Source organism: Protopterus annectens, chromosome 1.part0, assembly GCF_019279795.1.
Source record: "Protopterus annectens isolate FY-2018-M chromosome 1.part0, PAN1.0, whole genome shotgun sequence".
NCBI lineage: Eukaryota > Metazoa > Chordata > Ceratodontiformes > Protopteridae > Protopterus > Protopterus annectens.
The window spans coordinates 951163250-951190749 of record NC_056725.1 but is presented as its reverse complement, the minus strand read 5'-3'; the positions used below and the strand labels follow the sequence as shown (position 1 = coordinate 951190749).

Here is a 27500-nt window from a genome sequence, read left to right as displayed (position 1 = left end):
TGTTTCACAAGTGTACTTGCTGGACTGGAGGACAACATATCACTTATGCTATTTTGTTCATATGATTTCACAACATTTGAGAAGAGCAAACAAACAAACTCTACTGTACTGATGAATATCCACAGACAAAAGATCTTTTGTCTGTGGATATTCATTGTGGTAGGTGGAGATTGAGACTTCAGTTTTTAGTTTTGAATTGGTGGTGCAGTGTTTTTCTCAGTTTTTTCCTTCTTTTTTTTTTTTTAATTTGAGAAGAGCAGTAACAATCCTAATTTTCTACAAACTACAAATGCCATGAAAGCATTTACATTCCTCAAACATACAGGTGAAAGCCCATCAGGGGCAACAAAGAGACTTTGCTGAACAGCCTCTGATGAGAGAAGAAGAGCACTCACCCTAGAAGAAGTAAGAACAGCACTAAAAAAATGGTCAGGGAAAGCAGCAGGGTCAGATGAGGTCACAGCAGATGGGTGAAATCGGGGAGAAATGGCTCCTGAGGGTACTCATAGCAGTGAGGAGAAAAAGGTATATGCCAGATGACTAGAAAATAAGTATACTTGTGCTGGTGTACAAAAACAAAAGGGACATCCACAACTGTGGGCAGTACAGAGGCATCAAACTCCTGTCACATTGCATTAAGGTTCTGGAGGGTGTGATTGATAAATGAATACCCAAAGTAGTAGAAAGTAAGATGGGAGATGAGCAGTTTGGATTCAGATCATGATGCAGCACAACTGACCCAATGTGTGCACTGAGGCAGTTAGATGAGAAGAAACTAGAGATGAGAAAAAGAGTCTAACTGGGAATTCCTAGACTTGGAGAAAACATATGACAAGGTCTCAAGAAAGCTGATTTGGGCAGTACAGTGGTGGTTGGAAGTCCCAGAAACATTGGTAGAATTAGTGCAGGCTGTGTACAAGGACCCAATGACTAAGTATGAACAGTGTTTGGTCTCACAGAGGGCTTCCCAGTGGGAGTGGGTATGCACCAAGGTTCAGCTCTGAACTCACTGCTACTCATATTAGTGATAGACTACATTAGCAAACAGATCAGAGGGGACAGATCAACAAAGTTTGCTGATGATGTGGCATTACAGGCAGACTCTGAACAAGAACTTCAGCAAAGTATAGGGAAATGGAATGCAAAATTGAAGGTACATGGGATGAAACTAAGCACAGATAAGACAGTGGTAATGGCAGCAAAATGGGGAAATCAGAAGAAACAGAATTAAGATAGAAGGAAATATGTTGGAACAGGTTCATAGCTTAAAGCATCTAGGAGGGTTGGTTGAGGAAATAGAAAGTCTGAATAAAGAAGTCAAAGCTAGAATAAGAAGGACTGCAGCCAATTGGCACAGAGTCCCAGGTGTAGTGAATGACAGAAGAATGTCAAAGAAGCTGAAAAGAAAGATGTACAATACTGACAAGAAGAAGAAGATAAGAGGAAACCTGGACATCCAGGAAAGAGGTGGATGGAATGTGTGAGAGAAGATGAGAGACAGTCAGGCATGAGTATCAGATAAGGCAGGAGTGCAGCACTGAATCCAGAGAGATGGCAACAGTAACACGACTCCCTGACTCCATGTAGAAAAATGGGAAGAAGAGGGGTTGATGATGATAATGATGAACGATGATTTCATCAAGCAGAATCGTAAACTGTCTCCCTGTATCTTTCCTGTCACACACACAGTATGAGCAGTTTTCCTCATATTTTTTTTATCCCCATGCCCTTCAATTCCATTTTAATTACTGTTAGCTTTTTAAACTTTGCTGCCATAACAGTAGAACAGTATAAAATTATGAACACATTGAAAACATCCTATAGTGCTGGATATGAAGCATAGGCATCATGTCCTGTTGTCTGCAGTGGTTTCATGGTGATCCATTAAATTAACTGATGTGTCACATGCAAGTTAATGCAGCATTTCAGACTATACAAGATTGCACATTATGGATTGTATGTCAGAACATGTTGTGCAGAGTGGAGAAACTTCTCATTTTCTCACTAACTAGGCTACTGCCATTGCACATTATCAATCCCATACAGAAACACTCGCAACAACAGCAAGTGAATGAACACACACACACATACACATGTGTGGGTGTGTGTGTCTGTGTGTGTGTGTGTGTGTGTGTGTGTGTGTGTGTGTGTGTGTGTGTGTGTATATATATATATATATATATATATATATATATATATATATATATATATATATATATATATATATGTGTGTGTGTGTGTGTGTGTGTGTGTGTATATATATATATATATATATATATATATATATATATATATATATATGTATATATATATATATATATATATATATATATATACACATATGTATATGGTATATGTATATATCTATATACGTACATATATCCATACACACTGTGACGATTGGGGAGAGATGGGCGAAGGCTGCCAGCATACTCAAATTGAATTTGATACATAATTCTATCAACTGTATAAATAAATGTAAAATACAGGCTTTTGTTTTTAAATGAAAGAAAACACTGTAAAATGTGAACTTCAAAATGGTTGCAACATTGCCATATGCTGTAAGGAAAACCAAGCCAAGCATTTCAAATGTCTTTGAAAGTACAATTGTCTAAAAAAGTGTGCCAGAGTGGCTAGCTGAACACATTCTTCCTATTGTCTTAACTTAAGGAATAATTGTTAAAGTGTACATGTGGAAGGTGATTTATTGCTTTGGTTTCTGCTAGAGTGTATATGTGAAATGCCTTTTATTGTTGTATTCTCCTGTGCAGGTGTTAGCTTGCTAAATAATGTAAATGGAGTTTCTATTAGCCTGGGAACTCAGAGCAGGTGTCAAGATGATGCAATATGAATACTGGGAAAACCTAAGTGTCAGAAATGATGTAATTTTGGGAAGGCCTTAGAGACATGTTTGTTAGTAATGTTTAAATACTATTTTTCACAAGAGGCAAAAAGCATTTTGATTTTGGACATCTAACCCAGCACTGCTTATGCTCTTTATGTATGTAAGTAGGATTGTAGCACTGTGTTTTCTCTTAAGATTAGCTAAAGATTAAAAAGTTAGATTAAGTATTTTTCTGTGTAATCAGATCTTTCTTACGATATTATTTTAAGTTTCTGTGTGATCTCTGAACTCTTAGATATCTCTGTGGTGTAGTAGTTTTGTCTTGTGTTTTAATTATTTATTATTAAATATTTTTAAAAACTTCTACCTGTGGCTGCTTTGTGTAGAGATAAGCTCTAGAATACATTGCATATTTATAAAGGTTATTGTAATAGGCCACTTTAAAGTAAGCCTTGACTGTTAGTCATACTACCATCGGATGTTAATATTGCACAGTAATAATTGGACACCCTTTTAAGGGCCTTTTAGTAGCTGATATTATTAACTGGGTGATGGCAGTAATTACTACCGTAAAGTCTGGGTAAAGGGGCAGAGTTGGAGAATCTGTGTCAGCCTTTCCCAGGAGTGTCTGTGAAGTTGTATAAATACTTATCTCAAAGTGTGTGTATGTGTTGTGTCAGCTACTTGGCAGGGACATGAAGCACTGGTTGGACAGAGAGGGTACTGGAGGTTTTAGCTTGCCCAGTTAGGCTGAGACCTGGACCCTATAGCTGTGCCAATGAGGAGTCTTATTGGGAACCTGGTGAGCAAGGGAGCAACCAGCCCCAGACTGACTGTGATCTCTGTGTGCACTTAAGGGAAATTGTACTTTACTGTGTGTATTAGTTATTCTTTCCTCTTCTCTGAGACGACATCCCTGGTGTTAGTGGTGAAGATTGAGGCTCCTTCATTGCTGGGCCAGGGCACGGCCATCACACATACACACACACACACACACACACACACACACACACACACACACACACACACACACACACACACACACACACACACTCACACACAAAAGTGCACACACACGTACACACACACACGCACACACACACACACACACACACACACACACACACACACACACACACACACACACACACACACACACACAGACAAACTACTTACATTGTCCACTATTACAGGAAAATATAGTAAAACCACAAAGGAGAAATTTCAACCCATTTTGAGCTGATTACTTTTGCTTACAGTTAGACATATATCTACATGATATTTTGTGATGTCAGCTCAAATTCTTTACTAATGTATATAAAACCTATGTAGCAACTCTGCAGTATGTTAAACATCTGATATCAGTACAAACTCTGCATCACATGAGCTAGTTTAAGCTGCCAACTGTCTTATTACTCGGTGTCAGACAAGTATGTGTCATATCTTATAATCACATCTTATCTGATTTCCTTACAAAATCACAAGCATGATGTGGAACCACAAATGCTGTGTAAGGCATGATAAATAAAATGTAGTTCCTAGATCAGATTGTGTACTCACCATGTTTATTATCTCGTTTCCACTGACTCATCCAAAATCCATGTATTTTGATATTTTTGAAGATCATGGCTTTCTTTAAGACAAAAAACAAAGTGATGACTCTAAATCATTTAGCAAATGCAAAATAAGAAGTAATGTACAAGAAAGGCAAAAGCTGTTTCAAAATGAAATGACGCTGGATTTCTCATGCTTGAAAATTATCTACACAACTTGTAACTTAGAGCAGGGCTTGAATACACACATTGTTTGATGATTAAGAATAGAAATCTTTGTAGAATCATATTCTGTTGTTTAATTTGAAAGATCCTTTAACAGTTGCTCAATATTTTCTTGTTCCTGGATTTTAGTGGCATCCCCTACAGCCAGCAATGTCTATCTCTATGGTAAATAGCAATGCCTTGGAAACCAGTGATTACTTCAGGCTAAACTGAACAGACACTTTTCCTCATTTAGTTTAACATGCACAGACAAGAACTGATTATAATATTTTTTTCAGCTGTAAGAATCTGCCCTGAGTGGTATTACCTGCTGTTATATAACATTTGTCTTTTATCTAATAGTTCTGGAGCTCCTATCTCCTGTTCCCATCTAGCTTATTTCTCAAGTAATTGAATCCACCAACCAATTGTTTCCTTACACTTGGTCAAGACACAAGAATTTGAGCTAACATTTCCAAATATTAATTTCCAAAATGGATAACTAGAAAACCAGTTAAAAAATGCAGAAGAATTTTTTTTTTCCAGGGAAACATGCCTCCCTGTATTGTATGCACTGTATAGGGACTTGGTTCTGACATCTCCTCACTTCTGTATACATTACTGTCACACTAAAGTGGAGAAAAAACAAAAAAATGCTAAACATGAACTGCAAGCTCACACAATCCAACACATTCCTGTAAGATGACTCACAATATTCAACATTTGATGCACAGCCTGACAATCTCACATGCCTCAGTGAAGTGTAAGACTGTTTTATGTAATGCTGCCTGTTATTTAGGCAATGACTGAAGTGTGCTGCCAGAGAGTGAGCACTTCTTCAAGCACTGGTCCTTCACTAACAGACTGGAAACGAGCTCATATAGTTAACATTCTGTGCAGCTGTAGGTTTTGTATACTGAAGAGACAGGAAATTTGTGCTAATTACTGATATTAGGTAGGACTGAGGATGGCAGTGTGCCAGACTGAAAGTTGTCTAGGCATGGAGGTTAAAACCGTTGAGAATCTAAATGTAGAGAGAGCACAAGTGGTCACATAAGGACTGTCTTGACTCACCTAGTCAACAATTTATCCAGGCTGTGAAGATGTTGGCATTTTACATTAGTGCCAGTCTTAGTCCTTATATTCAGTGCAGCTTTATGTTTTCTTCTGTATCATCCTGAATTTGCCCACTATGGCTGATAACTCCAATGTTTCTAAAAGTCTATAGTATACATATACCACTGTCACAATAAAACATCCCCTGTTCAAATCATCATTCATCTATATTGAAAATCATGTTTCCTATCTTAAACTATTTTTTTTATTCTAAAGATGGTGTTGTAGTCTGTAGTATAGATATACCACTGTCACAATAAAATGTCTCCTGTTCAAATCATCATTCATCTATATTGAAAATCATGTTTCCTATCTCAAGCTATTTTTTTTTATTCTAAAGATGTGTTATTAAGCATATTGTTGATTCCCATAGGAACTCCACAATCCTCTTTTGTATATCCTCAGTCTGATTTATTTTAATTCAAAGGAAAAGCCTCCAGAACTACAAACATTAGTCAAGCTTAGTGCTTCCAGTTATCTCCAGAAGAACTGTAATATTCCTCTTTTGGATGAAAAAAAAAGTTTATACATTGTAGGATCCTCATCTTTTTCTTTTCTCTCCCAATAATTTTCCATGCAGAAGTTATGAGAAGTAATTACCCCAATGTCTCTTTCCACTCTTGTTATTTACAGTGAGTCTGTTTCTCCCTAATTATATGACTTTGCTTTGAATATTTCCATCTATTGTGCCTTATTCTAAGTAAAGTCAATGCTGTCACAGACTGACCCTGGGATTCAGCAAGCAGCCATGCAGGAATAAGTTATTCCTGCATGGCAGGGACCGTATCTGTTCAGCACAGCAGTGCGCCACGCATATTTATGAAGGCGCACTGCCATGCTCTAAAATGGACACGGCTCTGTGTATGAGCACGGGGGGGGGGGTGTCTGAAAGCAGAGCTCTCACAATACACACTGCCCCTGCACTCCAGAATTGCCTTTTGGCAATTAAAAATAAGCAAGAATGCTTGTAACACCCCCAACCCATCAGGAAAACAAATCTGTGGTCAAAGGCATAAGGGTCACCCCCCATCCCAACCCAAAAGTTATTAGGATAACACAGGTAGCATAAACACATAGGGCACACATCCCAACCAGAGTAAGGAATGTGGACAAAGCCAAAAGGGACAATTGTCCCACAAAGCAGAAATTTGGTAAAATAACGGGTTCAGCATTAGCAGGGATATTCTGAAGGGTATAGATAAAATAACACAGCAAAACTTTTTTTTTATAAATGCAATAAAGTTTAAGTGTAGCTGCGTGGGTGTGCCCGATGCTCAGCTACCCTTAGTCCAGCTTAAACAGCACAAGAAGCTAAATAGCAAAAGACATCAAACATAAACAGGACTGCAATAGTGTAGTGTTTAGAGTGTATGCTTTGCAAACAGCCATTCCTGGTTTGATCCCCACTGTAACTGATTTGCATTTTACATGTGAAAGCAGTACATAAACTTTTTTTTATTATTACCTACTAAATAACATATATTTGTTAACTGGAGTATTACATTAGGTCCATGTGTGAGTTGTCAGTGTAATAAAGTTGTGAAATCCCCATATAAACACAAGTTCCCCATACAGTATAGTCACACATGAATAAATGTAATGAAAGCACATTGGGTGTCAGGGACAGTAAACAAATTTATAATATGTAATGAATGACAAATCAATGCCATACAGCAGATAGTCTATAAAATGAAAAATAAGCAATGTTAAGCATTGCACAGCTCTGCTTACCGGGTGTAAGCATTGTGTAAATATAACTGCTAAGCAATGAGTAGCCCAGTTAAATGGATTTGCCCATTGGTAAGCAGTGCTGAACCTGTCCCTTTAAGCACTGCCAACCCTAGCTAAGCAGGTTTGTATGTAGCTTAGCTTAGCTCAGCTTATTCAAAACCATCCATTCACAGCAAAAGGTGGAAAATCAGCCATATTTAAACCCCCACAGGTGGGAATACAGCTCATAACTGGTTGCATCCTCCCACTGTAGACATTATGGCAGCGGTTTTTGAGGTCATGCACTTCTGGATGCAGCGCTGAGGTGTACAGGATTCCAATGTCATGGCAGAATTCCTGGTACAAAACCATGATGAGAGACTGCTGCATGGCCAGTACCAAGGCTCCCAATATAAAGCAGAAACTTGGGACCATCTCGCCCATGATCTCACCAGTGCCATTGGTATCCCTCAGACTGATGAGCAGGTCTGGCACCACTATGCCAACTTGAAGTGGGGAAAGAGGGAGCTCTTGGACAAGTAGGCCCAAGAAGCAAGGCAGATGTATGGTGTCCCGGCAGTGTGTAAGTACTCATACTAATAACTGTTTACTAATGTCCAGCCAGTATATATGATGGATAGGTATGCCTAAATATTTCTCTATTTCCCTTATAGCTGCAGCTGAGTGGGCTGTGAATCAGGAAGTCCATGCTAGTAGGCTGCAAAGGCTGTGTCACAAGGCTGGTGAGTAACAGTCCTGCTTGTAGAAGTCATACCAAATAAATATAAAGTAGTAGAAAGTCACCTGACAGTACAAAAACTGTTGTATGGGTTGTACCGAATAAACCAGATAATATGACAGTAATAGTCCCATATAGGTCATATTTAAATAAAACTGTAACTGCCTGGCAATAAAGCTCTAAATCCTGGACTGGTTGTGCATACTCTAGTATCGTATGACATTTATTGTTGCATTCTCTGAATAGTAATGTTGTGTTAACCACTGTTACCCACACTGTACTACATAAAAAAAATGTCTCGGAATGTCTGTATAAGACTGTTGTAAGTACAAGATCAGATTGTACAACCAAGAGAGACTTAGAAAAAAAACACTGAAGAGATAGACAGCAATATCCAAATAACACACTCTACTGCAAGTTAAATTGTTGTATTTTTAGCAGACACAGCCATGGTTCGAATCCTGGGAGTGGTAGTAAGATGTATGCATAATCATACCTCTCAACTGTACAGATTTTTCAGAATGTCTAGATAATTGGCCCATATTTTCTGCCTGTTCTTCTGTCCCCCCTGGCAAATCACTGGGATGATCTCAGAATTGTAGTCACAAAATAATGACATACATTTGATTTTCAGGACTCAAAACCTTCAGAAAATGTATATTAAAACAAATCATGTCACTCAAGCAACTCTCCAAGTTTATGACAGCAATATTCAAAACATGTCCCTATTTGTACCACCATGTTGTCAAGCTTTGTCCAGAGTGTGTGCATTAAGAGATTGAGAGGTATGTGTATAATATTAACTAGAATCTGGGAATATGTGTAGAAACAGTCAGGTAGTGTTAACAAACATTCCCTCCACAGGTCTGTTAGATAAGAATACTGTGCCTGCAATAAAGATTTAAATCCTGGACTGGTAGTATTTACTCTGGTGTAGTATGGCCTGACATGTAGCATTCCGTAACATCTGATATCAGAACAGAACTGTTGTGTCAACCACTGTTTCTCACACTGTACTGCATAAAAAATATGTGTAGGAATGTCTGTATAAGATTGTTGTAATTACAAGGTCAAATTGTACAAACAAGAGAGACTTAGACAGAAAACACTGAAGGAGTAGACATCAGTAGCCAAATAGCACACTCTGCTGTGACTTAAATTGTTGTATTTTCAGCAGACACAGCCATGGCTCGAATCCTGGGAGTGGTAGTAAGCTGTATGCATAATTATACCTCTCAACTGTACAGATATTTCAGAATGTCCAGACAATTGGCTCATATTTTCTGCCTGTTCCTCTGTCCCCTTGGCAAATCAGTGGGATGATCTCAGAATTATAGTCATGAAATAATGGCATACATTTGATTTTCAGACCTCAAAACCTTCAGAAAATGTATATTAAAACAAATCCTGTCACTCATGCAACTCTCCAAACTTATGACAGCAATTGTAAAAACATGTACCTATTTGTAGCCCCATGTTGTCAAGGTTTGTCCAGAGTGTGTGCATTAAGAGATTGAGAGGTATGTGCATAATATTAACTTTGAATCTGGGAATATGTGTAGAAACAGTCAGGTAGTGTTAACAAACATTCCCTCCACAAATCTACCAGGTAAGAGATGTAAGACTTTAGCTATAAGACAGTTTAAGTACACACTGTGCATAAATATACCACTGTCCAAACCAAGGCCATAGGGTATTGTAATAATACCTGTACCTTAATGATTAAAGCAATGGTAATTAAAGTTGTGAGTACTACAAGGATATAAAAGTTAATTGTCATCTCCCCCCACACCATATCTGCAACAATAATCTAAATACACAAATCAATGGGTATGTTTACACCAAACCTACTGTTGGGACATATGTCCTATTGTTCAATAAATATTGAAATGTGCTTCTGTTTATGTTCCATGTTGAAATACTATCATTGGTGGCCTGTTGCTATCAATGTAACCTGTATGCCATTGTAATGGCCACTGTGGTTTCATATATGCATGTGTTCTGTTTACTATGCAACTGTTCCAAATCTGGTGTTTTGGGTTAATGGGAATATCTATGCATGCTGTTATAACTAATTGTGGATTGTGTTGACTATTACTAACCCACATATGTTTTAAAACTGCAACGCCATAGCACGTATGGGAGGGCCGGTCCCAACGGACCATTTCTCCCACCTCATATGGCCATGGCACTGGGCCCCAACACCCCTGGGACCCACCCCGGGACCTCCTCGTCTACTGGTCCTGCACCACCTTCAGGTGGAACCACATTAGCAGATGGGGCTTGTCTCCCCCCTGGGAGCAGGCATGGACAGGATCCTGTCACCCGAAGTCAGGTCCGGAGATTGGTGCATAGTGAGCTCCAAAGGGAGTTTGGAGATCTGCTACACCAATTTGAGGGTTGTGTGGCACATTTAGAGGGTTAGCCTGCCCCTCCTGCTCAGACCCCAGCACAGCCACTTTTGGGGCCATGAAGGTGCAGTGGTGACTGCCCATGGATGGGGACCTTAGTCCCACCATTTCCATTTGGGGGCTCATGGGCTTCCAATTTCCAAACACCCCTCCTCATCCAAGGTGTTTAACCCCACGTGTCATATACCGCCCCTGTATGCTGTCTTGCCTTTCATGTCAGAATTCCTACCCAACCTACCTCCCCAAATATATCTATTATCCTTCCCCAACATCCCACTCTCACTTTAAAAGAGCAATCTGTTCCCCCCAAAAATGTTGCCCCATACATAGCTGTCTATTTTGCACACATGTCCACTGGATACATGTAATCTGGTCTAATTGGCTTCACAACACATTATTGTTGTCCTCACCCCTCTCTCAGGGGTTTGAGAGTCCAAATCTACCTCCAAATTTAGTACATATGCACAGCTGTTGCTGTAGAAAAATGGACATCTATTGACGTTCCGTACACATGTCCAGCACATCCGTAGCTACTTTCCCTATTGTTTTTCCCTCTGAGTGCCCCCTTTTTCACCACTTTCCTATCACCCCTTTTTTCTTTTCTTTCAAAGAAATTAGCATGGGGGTAAGTGGGAGTAAGCACTTTTAAACAGTAGTAAGTGGGTTTAAGCCTGTTTGCATGGTGGCAAGTAATGGCTGCACAGATTAAGCACTTTCAGGCTGTCTGTAAGCTTATTTAACTGGAAGTTAGCATTGCTGCTACGCAAACCCACTTACAACTGCTTAAAATTGCCATAATCACTCTGTATCCAACAGCCCTTGTTCTGCCCAGCAATAAAATAGTCAGCCTTTGCAAGTCTCAAACCCAGCACACCATAGCCACAGTGCTTTACCACTAAGCCATTTGAGCTGTACATAAATGTGATGTTTTCTCAAACATATGCAGCACAGTCATTCAAAGGTAGGGAAATGTATTTATATATGTAGATGTATATTGAATTGCAAACCATCGAGACCAAATTGTCGAAAACCCATTTCATCGAAAGCTCATTTCATCGAATCTCAAATCATTGAAAAGTATGAAGCAACTACAAATAACATTTCACAATGTTTTTACTACGTTTATGCAGGGGGGCAAGCCCCCCTGCACTCCCCAACTGTGCCCCCCACACCCCCCGTAATTAAATATACCAACTCCAAGGTTGCACTACAGTGGGGTTAGGAAATTACCTTTTTCCCCCACTGTAGTGCAACCTTGAGTTGGTATTTAATTATGGGGGGTGTGGGGGGCAGAGCCCCCCACATGGGGGTGCAGGGGGGCTTGCCCCCCTGCATACACATAGTACAAAGTGTCTGGGATGTTATTTGTAGTTGCTTCATAGTTTTCAATGATTTGATATTCGATGAAATGAGTTTTCGATGAAATGGGTTTTCGATGATTTGGTCTTGATGGTTTGCAATTCAATTAAATGATAATTCGATGATATGAAGTGGAACCATATATATATATATATATATATATATATATATATATATATATATATATATATATATATATATATATATATATATATATATATATATTTGCCACCTATTCAAATGGATAGTGCTTGATTCTTTCCTACAAATGAGAATTATTGCATGAAACATATACCCACACACAATGCAAAGGACATGATGCCACACACAAGTATGGATACATAGAAATGTTTATTTGTGTACTATTTTGGATTATACCATTTCTTATAGCAGTTAGGTGTTTGAAATACATAATAACTGATTAATGCAACTCTCAAACAAAACATATGATACAGTAATCTGCAAAACATAGCATACTTTGCTGTCTAGGCTAAAGCCTTCAAGTAGTACAACAGTAAAAAACACACTTGCTTTGAAGATAAGAATCGATCAATATTTAATTACAGATGTAGTTCAACAGCCTCCAATTACACTCTGTACTCAGCCCTTAGGGGAAAAGTATTAGTTGTCACAATATAAATGTATCTGTTACATAATGCTTAACTTAAAATGTCACTATTACACTGACAAAAAATGTCACTATCACACTGACAAACAGAGCTGTGTGTAAGACAGTAAACTCTAGACCACCACTGTTCCCATGGTGAAACGTAAGACAATGTACAGCCATATACCTTAATGTTTCTTAATACTGATATCCCAAGCATGTTGTAACAGCCTAGGTTAAAAACATTTATTAACCCTCCTCCATAAAATGTCTTACAAGGGCATATAACAGTGCTCTCCATACACTGACCTCTGGACTGTACAAGGTCACACACATTTTGTCCAACTGTAGCCCTCATATATATATATATATATATATATATATATATATATATATATATATATAGACCCTACCCCACAGTTTGTGTGGGAGTCCACAACATCACTGGAATGATAGCAGGAATGCCAGCACTAAATAATGATAGGCCATTACATATGAACCTCTTACTGTATGACATCTGGACAAAGCCTGGCATATAGGTGGAGGACAGAGGCTGAAACACAGGGCCATATTTGAAATATTGTTATACACTGTGGAAGTTGTTGGGTGTTACAGGATTGGTTGCAACATACCCTTAATCAGGAATATGATGCCAGAAACACAAATTGATGTTGCCATGTACTGATAGCAATCAACAGAAAGAATGGCACTATCAGAGACAAGACCTGTGTGGCGAACAGACAAAACATAACAGCCAATCCTCTGGCCATCATGTAGATAGGCCCACTGTTGAGAGCTATGCAGACAGACTGCATTCCATGCAAAAGTAACATGTACCCACAAACCCTGTAAAACTAGCAGTAGTCAATGCATATAACAGCACGACTAACACACTGTCCCTAGGTCTGGAACCTTATACAAATATGTAGTTGGCTTGTGTCCGCAAGTCCTCTTGTAAGAGGTATTGCTACCTGCTGTCTGTAACACTGCTGCTCACACACAGGAAGGATGACTTCCATACAGGAGAGGTAAAAGGGCCAACGCCCACATGATGTAGTCATTTATAGTAGTGGGTTGCTACTACAGCGGCTATTGGCAGTACTACACAGATGGCCACATGCAATTAGCAAGTGGAGAACACCAATTGGTGCAGAGGCCATCACCTGATAATGAGCATCACCTACAAAAGCCATGCTGCAAATTATTCAAACTAGCTTGATCCCTGTAGTGGAGAGAGAGAAATAAAAAAATAAAATAAAATAATACTAAAAAACAAAAATACTACAAAAAAACAAATAAACAAGGAAGACATCAAAGTGGTATACAGAAGACAGCACAATAATAAACCCGGTATGTGAAACATGTCAGCATGTAACTGAATGTAGTATTTTGTCTGTAATAATGGGATATATGATATTGAAAGATTTATATGTCCCATCAAGACTTGCTGTAATGATGTCCTGGTGAACAACTGCTATGGACATAGCATCTGGCCCTGTGGGCAGTGGGCCATACCTGTCAACTCTGCAAATCTGCACAGAATGTAAAGATGTAAGCCATCATAGTGTTTGTTCTGTTCCTCCAAACATGTATATTAGTCTGGAAAATAGCTGAAGGTGGAAGTAATGAAGTCATGATAGACGCATATGTTTCAGACCCCACCACCTTCAGAACAGTCATGGTAATGTGAAATGTATCATGCACAAACTTCATAGTTGTGTAATAGGCATATCTACGATCTGTCCCTATATATTCCCCACCTAATGTTAGGCTGCGTCCACATGTGACGCTGTGTTCCGTAGGAAGGCAGAACAGTACAGCAGTATAGCTGTGGAGGAAGGAGATTCAAAGTGTGGATCCGATATTTGAATGCACTCCACACACACACACACACACACACACACACACACACACACACACACACACACACACACACACACACACATATATATATATATATATATATATATATATATATATATATATATATATATATGTATATATGTGTGTGTGTATGCCTACATATAAACAAGCACACACACACACACACACACACACACACACACACACATATATATATATATGTGTGTGTGTGTGTGTGTGTGTGTGTGTGTGTGTGTGTGTGTGTGTATATATATATATATATATATATATATTTATATGTGTGTGTGTGTGTGTGTGTATATATATATATATATATATATATATATATATATATATATATATATATATATATATATATATATATACATTTTCCCTACTGTTGAATGACTGTGCTGCATGATATGTTTGAGAAAACATCACACATATCTACAGCTCCGATGGCTTAGTGGTAAACTGCTGTGACTATGGTGTGCAGGGTCCTGGGTTAGACACTTGCAAGGGCTGATAATTTATTTGCTGGCCAGAACAAGGGCTGTTGGATACAGAGTGATTAAGTCACCTGTAAGCAGTTGTAAGTGGGTGTGAAATGGACAGTTATGTATGGTGTGAAATTCTTGCTGGGAACAGGTTGCCCTTTTTTTGTTAAGGTGAGAGTGGGATGTTGGGGAAGGATAGTAGGTATATTTGGGGAGGTAGGTTAGGTCAGAAGACAGACAAGACAGCATACAGGGGTGGTATATGTCACATGTGGTGTGTAAACACCTTGGATGGGGAGGGGTGTTTGGAAATTGGAAGCCCATGAGCCCCCAATGTAAACAGTGGGAATGAGGTCCCCACCCATGGACAGTCACCACTGCACCTTCATGGCCCTGAAGGTGGCTGTGCTGGGGACTGAGCAGGAGGGGTAGGCTGACCCTCTAATACCACCACGAGGGCCTCAAGCTGGTGTAGCAGATCCCCCATTTCTCTGTGGAGCTCCCTATGCACCAGACCCTGGACCTGATTTCAGGTGACAGGATCTTGTCTGTGCCCACTCCGGGGGCAAGCACCATCCCCTGAGGTGGTTCCACCTGAAGGTAGTGCAGGACCAGAGGATGAGGAAGTCCCGGGGTTGGTCCCAGACATGCTGTGGCCTGGTACCATGACCAGATGAGGTGGGAGGAGGTGGTTCTGCTGGGAAAAGCCTTCCCAAACATGCTATTGGGTTGCAGTTTTTGAACAAATGTGGGTTAGTAATAGTCAATACAATCCAGGATTAGTTATAACAGAATCCATAGATATTCCCATTAACCCAAAATACCAGATTTGGAACAGCTGCATAGCAAACAGAACACATGCATATATGGAATCACTGGGGCCATTACAATGGCATGCAGGTTACATTGATAGCAACAGGTCACCAATGATAGTGTTTAAACATGGAACATGAATAGAAACAGATTTCAATATTTGTTGCACAATAGGATATATGTCCCAGCAGTAGGTTTGGTGTAAACATACCCATTGATTTGTGTGTTCAGATTATTATTGTAGATATGGTGCAGAACCCTCTTTGGACATACAACCCATGATCTGCAGGAGAGGACTGCCCTGTGGAACCAGCTTGCCCACAGGGTAAATGATGTCAGCCTGCATAACCGCAGTTATGAGCAGGTGCAGCATCATTGCACTGATCTCATCTGCCACGCCCATCAGAGTGCTGCTGCACTTAGGAGAGACCAGCTAGCCACAGGTGGGGGTCATGCCATCCAGTCCCCTCTGACACATGGTGAGAAGCTCCTCCCCAGCCTTGGGATACCCACCCACCAGCCAAGCCAGGAACCTGACAATAGCATTGTGGGTGCTACCCAAACAATGGACAAGGAGCATGCAGGTAAGGCCTCAGGGCACATTAGTAGACCACTATTGCTTATCCATCTTCATCTGTAAAGTATCTTCATGCATATGTCAGGTAATATAGTCTGTTGCTACAGTGTAGTAATGAACAGATGTGCATAATCTCTAGTATTGTGGGTTTGCACTGTTGATGTACTGAAATGCTGCTTCCACCCTATACCAATGGCATAGGTGTGGCTACTGACATTACATCTCTCACACAACTATGTAGGTCCCTCTGGTATACAACTGGGGCAGCAGCCTGTAGCTGGTGAGTATGGAGTTGTTTTGTTCAGGTTTGCCAATACACCGGCCATGTTATGGCCATGGTATGTGTCATGTACATATTTAACACACTTACCCATAATGCATGCTGTACATGTTTATTTATTGTTGCTGTTAACTTCACTGCATCACAGTGGCCACCATGGTGGCATATCTGAAGGGTATGTAAGAGTCCTGCAGTATACCTAACAACCTGTCAGTGCAAGATGTGTGGACAGAGATGAACATAATGGTGGGAAAAATACCCTACAGTAGGGACATGTCTGAAACATTACCCTTATACAGTGGCTACAACAGTGTATACCCCACTATTACAATGGCAACTGTTACAGATCTACACAAAGGCATATCACAATACCACATTCCACACCTTTTACAACCTGTAATGTGATCCTAAGATGAGCAATGAATGTGTACTATGGAATCCTATGGTATAACAACAAATATGGGGAATACATACCTTAATAAACACTGGAAGTATATGTGTGCACACAGTCCAAATAACATATTGTGGAAGTAGCTTTTGAGGTACTGACAGCATTCACTCTTCTTGAGTACGCACCTTCCATCAAGTACAGGGCCTCAGTGTCACACCAAGTAATGGTTTGCTGTCCAAGAAGTATGTCCATGACATTCGCCACTCACCTGCAACAGAGGCAGCTATGGCTTGCACACATCTTACAAACCGAGGAATGGATCCCATATCCAAAAGTTAGCACTCAGGAGTGGGAGATGTAGCCTTACCTCACCATTGCATATACCATGACAAACAGTGAGGATAGTCATGTATGTGACTATGGAGTATGGGACAACATTAATGTAGAAAATAAACAGATGCCCATCCAAGACAGATGACAACACATGTTGCATACTGGTCACGGAGGCTGCCCATAAACATGCAACAACACTGAGGGACTTGCAGGAATGTCTTGCAAGTACTGCCTGTGCAGTACCTGTGTCCTGGACTCTGCATAAGTGTGGCCTATGGTTTAGGGTAATCAGATGGAAGAGTTGTTCCACAGGAAACATCATCCAGGGCTCTCTACAAGTAGCATATGCATAACATCAAGTCTCCCAAAGGCATGTGTTGCAATGTGTAATGGTGTACCAAGACCAAGGCTGAACCCTACAGACAGTATTAATAAAGATATATGTGGTGCACAAGCAACACCTCACTCCACCACAGGCCCATCATCCCCATCTGTAACTTGCTGCTGGCAGTGTAAACCTTTAGATTTGCTTTTCATTAGCAGGAACTAGGCTAGTAGACATAACAAAAACAAAGACAGTGTCTTCACCATAAAATGATGGCTCCAAATGAAGCAGACCAATGAACTGTTAAAATCCAAAGTTCAGATATCCTTTATTTTTCTAATGCCAAAAACGAATGATGAGCGAGATAAAAAGTCCCTAGAAGTCCATACGATAAGCGCTTTTGACAAGTGTCTTCATCAGATCATAATACAAATAATGGGACTAACACTGATCTTTAAAACAAATGCCTTGATTATATTGGCCTTCCAGATACAAGTTGGAAAGTGGTCAGCCAATCCAAATAGGTCATTCACCACCTTGTTTGCATGAAAAGGCACAATCACTTCCATTTCCCGCCTTTTTGAAGGCAAACCCTAATATGTACATCAGGTTTCATAAATGACCAATCAGTTTTAACAAAGAGCTGATGCACCAATGATTGGTGAAAAATCGCATTTCTTGTATAATCATGGTCATAAACTAATGGTAAACCTTTTCATAGCATTATCTAGTGAAGAGCCAGCGATCCTTTTAAAACTGACTGTACACAATAAAATAATCTATGAACAGCCGCTAGATAAAGCACCGACAGTTAATGTAGAACCGAACACTCCAGTAAGTATACCATGATCCACTGCTGATAACTCATAGGCTCGATTTTGTTAACTAAATTCAAAAAGAGTGTCTATAAGATTGTAAAGTTAGCTGCACAAACAACAGCTATCAATTCATCTATTGGAGTTCCCTGTCTAGGTCCAAACATCTTTAACTATTTTACAGCTGTCAAACCTTTCGCGAAAACTTATGATTCTGTGATCGCTACAGCACACCGATTGGTCTTGTTCATTTACGTTGGTTTTCCTATACCAAGAATGAGATTTTAAAATTAGCTGCACAAACAACAGCTGACAATTCTTCTTTTAGAATCCGCTGTCTGTGTCCAAGCGACATGGGAACTCAGTCTTTAGCTATTTTACTGCTGTCAAACCGTTTCCGCAATTGCGGAAACTTGTAATTCTATGATCGCTGCAAAACACCGATTTTTCTTGCTCATTTGCGTTGATTTTCCTGTACCAAGAATGAAAGACACCATACTAATTGATGGCAATAGACACAAAGGCTTAAAGAACATTCTTCTTTGTTTAAAATGGTTAGCATACATTTAATACTTGGAGAATCTTCTGCACACGGCAAAACAGTAATTTCAAGATAGACTCGAGGAATTTCATTGTAAACAGCACTCCAAAAAGTCATAGCTGCAACTATATAAAAGAAGTGGTTGATGATAATCCCAAATACCACTTTTATCCATCCCATCCCCGCACACAGTCACAATGCCTATACATACCCCATCACCAGTGGCCATAGATGAGGGAGATTTGGTGGGTGGTGGCATGGCACAGGATGGTGTGGTGACTATGGCAAGTGTGTTTGTACACAGCAGACATAGCCGGATGACCGACAAGGTACCACACAGACAGATGTACAGGGGTGCTCCTAGGAGGGCTGCTGGCGATCATGCCCCTGGCAGAAGTGCCACAGCAGGTGTTACCAGATGCATGTTTTGGGCCATCATGGAGGCACAGGCACGTATGGAGGGGTATACCAGACAGAGTCTGAGGATCCAGAGGGCTACTCATTCTGCTGTACTTGACAACATCCTTGATCTTGCAGGTGCCCATTTTTATTTTGCAGAGGTCCTGGATAGATGGTTGGGTGAAATGGTGGGAATCCTCGACCATGCAATGCCTGTGTTAGAGCATATGGTGGGAATAGAGCAACAGCCACATGGACGTAGGACAGAACACCAACAGCTGGAGGACTGCATGGACATGCAACAAGTTGCAGCCATTCCCGTAGTGGCAGTACCAGCACCAGCACTGCAGGGGGCTGCTGTCCACACCACAACACAGCAGGCCATGTGCACATGCTCCTGGCCAGTCCCAACAGGGACCCAGATCTAGTGGACATTTGTCATCATCAGGGGAGAGTACCATATCTGGGCTTGTAACTGGCAGTGCCCGTGGAACCCCTGGCAAGCACAGTTCTCATGTCCATGGCCAGACATGGTGAACTGCAAACCCTGTCATGTACAATCTGCAGTTGTCCAACAAACCCCTGTGTAAGGCAGCAACATGGCAGAATTAGGTTCATAGGTTCATAGGTTCATACTAGGCTATCTGCCCTAGGGCATTTATAAGCCTAGCCAGAGTTCATAGGTTTATACTAGGCTATCTGCCCGAGGGCATTTACAAGCCTAGCCCATAGTTTTGTGGCTTACGCCACCCCTTTAGTATGGGGAACTATACCCATTATTTTTCTGGTGCCTCTGTCGAGCAGTGAAACTGAGGTAATCTCTGGGGTATATCTGCGATCTCCCATCCATTGGTCAAGATTTCTCTTGAACAAGGCCAGCGAGGTGCTCTGCCTCACATATACCAGGATTTTGTTCCACAGCATAGGGAGTCTTTGGGTGATGAATCTATCCCTCCAGCACGTTCTATTAATAGCCGTGTCGAGGTTTAAGTCTCCCGCCCTTGTGGCTCTGATGGATCTAGATTTATTGAGGTGAAGCATATTCATCAAATATGGGTTTGACATGGCCTTGTATGTCAGGCACAGGTCACCTCTGAGCAAGCGGTAAGCGACTGAATAGAGCTGAAGTTCTTTCAGTCGGGTGGCATAGGACATATTTTTGAGACCCTTTATCCTTTTGGTGAGGAACTTTTGTGGCCTCTCCAGCTGCTGCAAGTGTCAGGTCAGATACATTCCAAATGGGGCATTGTACTCAATCATTGGTCTGATGAGTGATGAGTATAGGGAAACTATGACCTCCCTTGATCTAGATGTGAATCCCTTCATGATTAGGTGGGCAATGTAGAAGGTCTTCCTAACTACTTTAGCTACCTGGGTGTCGAATGACAGGCTACTGTCAACCTGGGTCCCCAGGTCCCTAATAACTTCTTCTGTGCTCAGTGGATTGCCACCTATATGCTAACTAGGGGTAACCTTGTTTTTCCCGAAGGGTATGACTATGCATTTTTTGGCATTTAACTTTAGGCCATGGCTCTGGCACCAGTTATCCATTTCTGTGAGACCCTTCTGAAGGATATCTGTGTCAGATGTGTTTTCGACTATGGCGCCCAGTTTGCAGTCATCTGCAAACTTTGTCAGCCATAACCCTCCTGTGTTTGCTTGTACTTCGGAAAAGTAGATGCCAAACAAGAGTGGGCCCAGGACTGAGCCCTGTGGGACACCACTTGTGACAGGCTTAGAGTCTGACATGGCGCCAGCAACTCTGACCCTGTGGGTTCTGTCACTCAGCCAGTTTGCAACCCATCCTGTGATGTATGGGTTAACATTTAAGCTGATGAGTTTTTCAATGATACCCGAGTGGGGTATTGTATCGAAAGCTTTCGCCAGATCGAGGTAGGCTGTATGGACTGCCTTTCCTTCATCAATGGCTTTGGTGACTGTTTCGAAAAAGTCAACCAAGTTTAAAAGGCATGATCTGCCTTTGACAAAGCCAAACTGGGTTGGATCCAAAGTCTGCAAATTCCCTATGTCTTTATTTATGAGATCCATTATGATCCTCTCCATGGCTTTGCAGATAAGGCTTGTCAAGCTAATGGGCCGGTAATTTCCAGGGTCGGTGGAGGCACCGCCTTTATGAAGTGGGACCACTGTCGCAGTGTGCCACACCCTGGGTACGTATCCAGAGGTGAGACTATGATTAAACAGCTGTCCTAGCTGTGGGTTTAATTCCTCGTTGAGTTCGTGGAGCACACAGCCGGGGACACCATCAGGTCCCATGGATGCTGTGTTTTTGCTTTGGAGAGCAGTTCTCACTTGGGCTAGAGATGTTTGGGGGCTGCAATCGCTTGGTATAGATATCTCACCTTTTGGGGAAGGGGAGTTTGCACTGAACCTGTCAGCCAGTATGTTGGCAATGTCTGTAGGATCAGTAATCTTCACATCATTTTGAACTAGTTCTGAGCATATCTGGGAGTTTCCTCCCAGGTTTCTAACATAGCTAAAGAAGGCCTTATGATTGTCTTTTGAGTCTTTAGCTATTTTTCTCTCAAAGTTTGCTTTGGATGATTTTATGAGAGCTCTTAGTTTTTACTTGTAGTGATTAAAGGTGTCTTACCTTTTAAGGATTTTGCTCTATCTTGTAGTAGCTTCCTCCTTTGTTGTAGAGTTTGTTTATGGCTGGGGTCCACCAGACTGGACGCTTGCCTTTGGTACAAAGAGTCTTTGTTTTGCTTGGGATTGCCTTATCCATGCAGTCCTGTAGGTGCTGGTAGAAGGCATGTGTACGTGATTCGGCTTAGGTACTGTTTTCCATGCTCGGGGCCTTAAAGGAGACCACACTAGTCTTTAGAAGTGTGAAGTCGGCTTTCGAAGTTCTTTACTGTGGTCTTTTTTATTTCAGGTGGGGTGGGATGAGGACCTCCAGCGAGATTAGTTTGTGATCTGATCTCACCAGTGAGGGGTATACTTCGGTGTTGAACATTGTGCTCCCATGTTCGTGATAATGAGATCAAGTATGTTTTCTCCTCTTGTGGGGATGGTGACCAGTTGTTCCATGGCGTTTGAGTTTATGAATTCCAGGAACTTTTGGGCTAAGGTGTTTGGGCTTGAGTAGTGTTCCCAGTCTATATTAGGGTAATTGAAGTCACCTAGTATGATGGTGTTTGGAGATTCATTTATCCCCTCCAGTGTTTTCAGGAAAGCCATGTGAGGTTCCTGAGTTTGTGAGGGTGGCCTGTAACATGCTACAATTTGCAGAGCAGTCTTGCCTATGGTTAATTGCACCTGGATGGTCTCCGATGCATCGTGCGTTGCCACCAATCTTGAGGTGTGGGTGTCCTTGATGAATATGGATACCCCCCCTCCTTTCTTGGTATTGTCCGGATTTTGGGGCCGGAACGCATGATATGAGGTAAAACCTGATAGTGCTGGGGTGCTCTCTGGAGCCTTGAACCAGGTTTCTGTCACAGCACAGACATCGATGTTCTCCATACTGAGAAGGGCCTCGAGTGCGTGCATTTTGAGATTGAGACTTCTGGCATTGAGCAGCATTACGCTTAGTTGTGTGGCTTTCACCACCCCTTAGGATGAGAATACTATATCCATTAGTTTGCTGTGCCTCTGTCCAGCAGTGACACAGAGATGATTCCTGGGGTAAACCTACGATCTCCCATCCACTCATCAAGATTTCTCTTGAACAGAGTCAGTGAGGGGCTCTGCCTCACATGGACTGGGATTCTGTTCCATAGTGTAGGGTGAATCTGGGTGATGAATCTGTCCCTCCAGCACGTCCTATTTATATCCGTGTTGAGGTTTAAGTCTCTTGCTCTCGTGGCTCTGGTGGATTTGGATTTTTTTGAGGTGGAGCATGTCCATTAATTCCGAGTTGGACATGGCCTTGTATGTCAGGCACAGATCACCTCTGAGCAGACGGTATGTGACTGAATAGAGCTGGAGTTTCTTCAGTCGGGCAGCGTATGACATATGTTTGAGCCCCTTTATCCTTTTGGTGAGGAACTTTTGGGGTCTTTCCAACTGCTGCAGGTGTTGGGTAAGGTACATTCTGAATGAGGCGTTGTACTCAATCATTGGTCTGATAAGTGAAGAGTACAGGGGTACAATGACCTCTCCTGATCTGGATGTGAATCCCTTCATGATCAGGTGGGCAATGTAGAAGGTCTTCCTAACCACTTTGGCAATGTGAGTGTCAAAAGAGAGGTTACTGTCAACTTGGGTCCCCAGGTCCCTGATAACTTCTCCCGTGTTTAATGGATTACCACCTATGTGGTAATTAGGGGTTACCTTGTTTTTCCCAAAGGGTATGACTATACATTTTTTGGCATTTAGCTTAAGGCCATGGCTCTGGCACCAGTTATCCATTTCTATGAGACCTCTCTGGAGGATGTCTGTGTCTGATGGAGTGTCAATTATGGTGCCCAGTTTGCAGTCATCTGCAAATTTTGTCAGCCACAATCCCCCTATGTTTGCCTGCACTTCAGAAAACTAAATGCCGAACAAGAGGGGGCCCAGGGCTGAGCCCTGTGGGACACCGCTCGTGACCGGCTTAGAGTCTGACATGGCACCAGCAACTCTAACCCTGTGTGTTCTGTCCTTGAGCCAGTTTGCAACCCATCTTGTGACATATGGGTTTACATCTAAGCTGGTGAGCTTTTCTATGATGCCCAAGTGGGGTATTGTGTCAAACGCTTTTGCTAGGTCAAGGTAGGCTGTGTGAACTGCCTTACCCTCATCAATGGCCTTAGTGACTGTTTCGAAAAAGTTGACCAAGTTCAAGAGGCAGGATCTGCCCTTGACAAAGCCAAATTGGGTAGGATCCAGTGTCTGTAGGTCCCCAATGTCTTTATTTATGAGTTCCATTATGATCCTCTCCATGGCTTTGCATACAAGGCTTGTCAAGCTTATGGGGCGGTAATTTCCAGGGTCCGTAGAAGCACCGCCTTTATGAAGTGGGACCACAGTTGCCGTACGCCATTCTTTGGGTACGTATCCTGTAGTAAGGCTAAGATTAAACAGCAGCCTTATGTGTGGGTTTAGTTCCTCATTGAGTTCATGTAGCACACAGCCGGGGACACCATCCGGTCCCATTGATGCTGTGTTTTTTGCTTTAGAGAGAGCAGCTCTCACCTGGGCATCTGAAATGTTTGGGAGGCTAGACTCTGGTGGGATAGATATTTCTCATTTTGGGGGGGTGGCAGGGGAGAAATTTGCACTGAACCTGTCTGCCAGTATGTTGGCAATGTCTGTGGGTTCAGTGATTTTTGTATCATTTTGGACTAATTCTGAGCATATCTGGGAGTTTCCACCCAGGTTTCTAACATAGCTAAAGAAGGCCTTATGATTGTCTTTTGTGTCTTTAGCGATTTTTCTCTCAAAGTTGGCCTTGGATGATTTTATGAGTGATCATAGTTTTTTGCTAGTATTGATCAGAGATGCCTTCCCTTTTAGGGATTTTGCTCTGTCATGTAGTAGCTTTCTCCTCTTGTTGTAGAGTTTGTTTATGGCTGGGGTCCACCAGACTGGGCGCCTGCCTTTAGTGGAAAGGGTCTTGATTTTATTAGGGATTGCTTGATCCATACATTCCTGGAGGTGCTCGTAGAAGGCATTTGTCAGGGTTTCAGCAGCGTGGGTTGTGGTTTCTACTGGCTCGGGGGCCATGAAGGATACCACTCCAGTCTTAAGAGGTGTGAAGTTTGCTTTTGAGAAGTTCTTCACTGTGGTCTTTTTTGCTGGGGTTGGGGGCGGGATGTGGATCTCTAGTGAGATTAATTTATGGTCTGATCTCACCAATGAGGGATATACTTCCAGTGTGGAGCATTTTGTCCCCATGTTTGTGATGATCAGGTCTAGTATATTTTCTCCTCTTGTGGGAATGGTGACTAGTTGTTCCATAGCATTTGAGTTTATGAACTCCAGGAACCTTTGGGCTAGGGTGTTGGGGCTTGAGTAATGTTCCCAGTCTATGTTTGGGTAGTTGAAGTCACCCAATATGATGGTATTTGGAGAGACATTCATACTCTCCAGTGTCTTCAGGAAGGCTGCGTGGGTTTCCTGAGTTTGAGAGCATGGTCTGTAGCATGCTACAAACTGTAGGGCAGTTTTACCTATGGTTAATTGCACCTGGATGGTCTCTGATGCTTCGTGCGTTGCCACTAACCTGGAGGTGTGGGTATCCTTTATGAATATGGATACTCCCTCTCCTTTTGTGGTTCGGTCCGGATTTTGGGGCCGGAACGCATGATATGAGGTATAACCTGATATTGCTGGGGTGCTCTCAGGAGCCTTGAACCAGGTTTCAGTCACAGCACAGACATCGATGTTCTCCATACTGAGGAGGGCTTCGAGGGCGTGCATCTTGAGGTTTAGACTTCTGGCATTGAGCAGTATTACCCTTAGTTTTTTTCCATTTTTGTTTTCTAGGGCGGTAGGTTTATCATTTGAGCCTTGCCTAAAAAGGCACTATGGGGTGGCAAGAGCCTTTGCCAATATCCGAAGCCCAGGGTGACAGGTGCAAGCCGCCCTTGCGAAGCAGCGTGGCTTGTCAAGCATGTCATCCCAGGCAGACAGACATTGATCCCCTTAGAATGACACCAGTAATTAAGCCAATTGTTAAAGCTGATCATTTTGTCTCTGTATTGTGGCATCATTCTTGGTGAGGGTAGGATACTGCTCAGGGTCAGGGTCATACCGGCCTGGGCTACATAATCTGAGAGCTCCTCTATGTCTCTTTTCATGTAGTCCAGGGAGGTATCGCCTCAGGTCGCTCACACCGGCATGGACAATGACTGAGTCATACTTGTACTTGCTGTGGAGTGACCTGAGTGCTTGTGTTATGTGGCGGATTCTAGCACCGACAGGCAGCTTACTGTGATCTTTCCTTGTTCAGTCTGGTGAGTGGGACGTCAGTGTGTCTGACTATGGAGTCACCTATAACAAGTGTGTCTGGCATTGTGTTTGGCCTTAAGGGCTGTGACTGTTTAGCACACTAACTTTGAGAGCTATGTGTTGCATGTCTTATGTCTTGAGGTGGCAGTTGCTTGGGTGTCTGCTTTGGAGGCCTCTGTAGTTTTGGTAGATTTTTGATCAGTGCCTCCGAGTATGTCTTTATGTGTTTATGTGTTTGTTTTGCAGTTGTGATAGTTCTATGTGAAACTGGGTTTGTGGTGTGCATGATTTCCTTCTCCTCCTGTCTGGTCTTGCCAGTCCTGAGTTGAGAGAGCTCAGCCTCCAGTTTGGCTATATAGTTGCATCTCTCACATGTATTTGTGTTTTGTGGGAGAAGGAGTGGGTTGTCTGTGTACATGAGGCAATTGTAACATTGCCTCAAGATGCCACGATTCACCAGCTGAACAGGAGAGGACGCTAGCAACTGACCCTTCGACATGCTAGAAAAAGTGAAAAAGTTTACTGTGTAACTGAGTCAGAAGGGACCTATAGGGAAATGGGTACTCAAGGGGATTCTAGGCTAATGTAGTACTTTGTTTAGTATATAAGTACTTTACCCATATACAAATGCTTTAGGAGCAAGTGCTGAGCTTTTGAGATAGAGAATAGACTGTTTAGATTGCAAGTAGAGAAGTTCTTAGGGAAAAATTGAAGAGCAGACTTTACGGAGCCAGAAATAGTTTAACCTTGTTTAACCGGCGCTGCCCGATGGTGCTCTATGGGCAACTCCACGCTAAATCACGCAAAAGCATGCTAAAGCGGGCTTTATAGCAGGGGGTTGAAAAGAGCTAGGAATTGACCCAAAATGGCCAATAGACTACAATTTTCTGGCTGGAACCACTGCTCTAGGGACAAATAGGCTGCTCAGTGCTCCCCACTCCTACTGGTGAACAAAGAAGCTTCCCTTTATCCAAATAAGGATACGGAATAGCACAGGAACCAAGCCAAAGACCAGAGATCAGCAAACTCTGAAGACTGGACTATTCTAGTTCAGTAAGGCGGGAAAACAAGATTTTTTTTTGCAGAAAACAGAGGAAAAACAGACAGTAAATGCTATAAATGCTTTTAAACGGCTAGCGCACTTGAGTGTGTTAGCCTACAGGTAAAATTAAGCAACAAATAACTTTTTAAAGGTGCAAAACAGTTAATCAACACAAAAACA

The 27500-nt window shown here is 41.8% G+C and overlaps 1 protein-coding gene across 1 annotated transcript in view; it reads right to left on the bottom strand.

Annotated features, from left to right (window-relative positions):
* LOC122795950 (enoyl-[acyl-carrier-protein] reductase, mitochondrial-like) overlaps positions 1-27500 on the bottom strand; it is a 688493-nt gene that overhangs the window by 978 nt on the left and 660015 nt on the right. The window contains exon 9 of the mRNA XM_044064436.1: positions 4406-4478. Coding sequence (XP_043920371.1) covers positions 4406-4478 — 73 coding nt within the window. The remainder of the gene's footprint in view (positions 1-4405; positions 4479-27500) is intronic.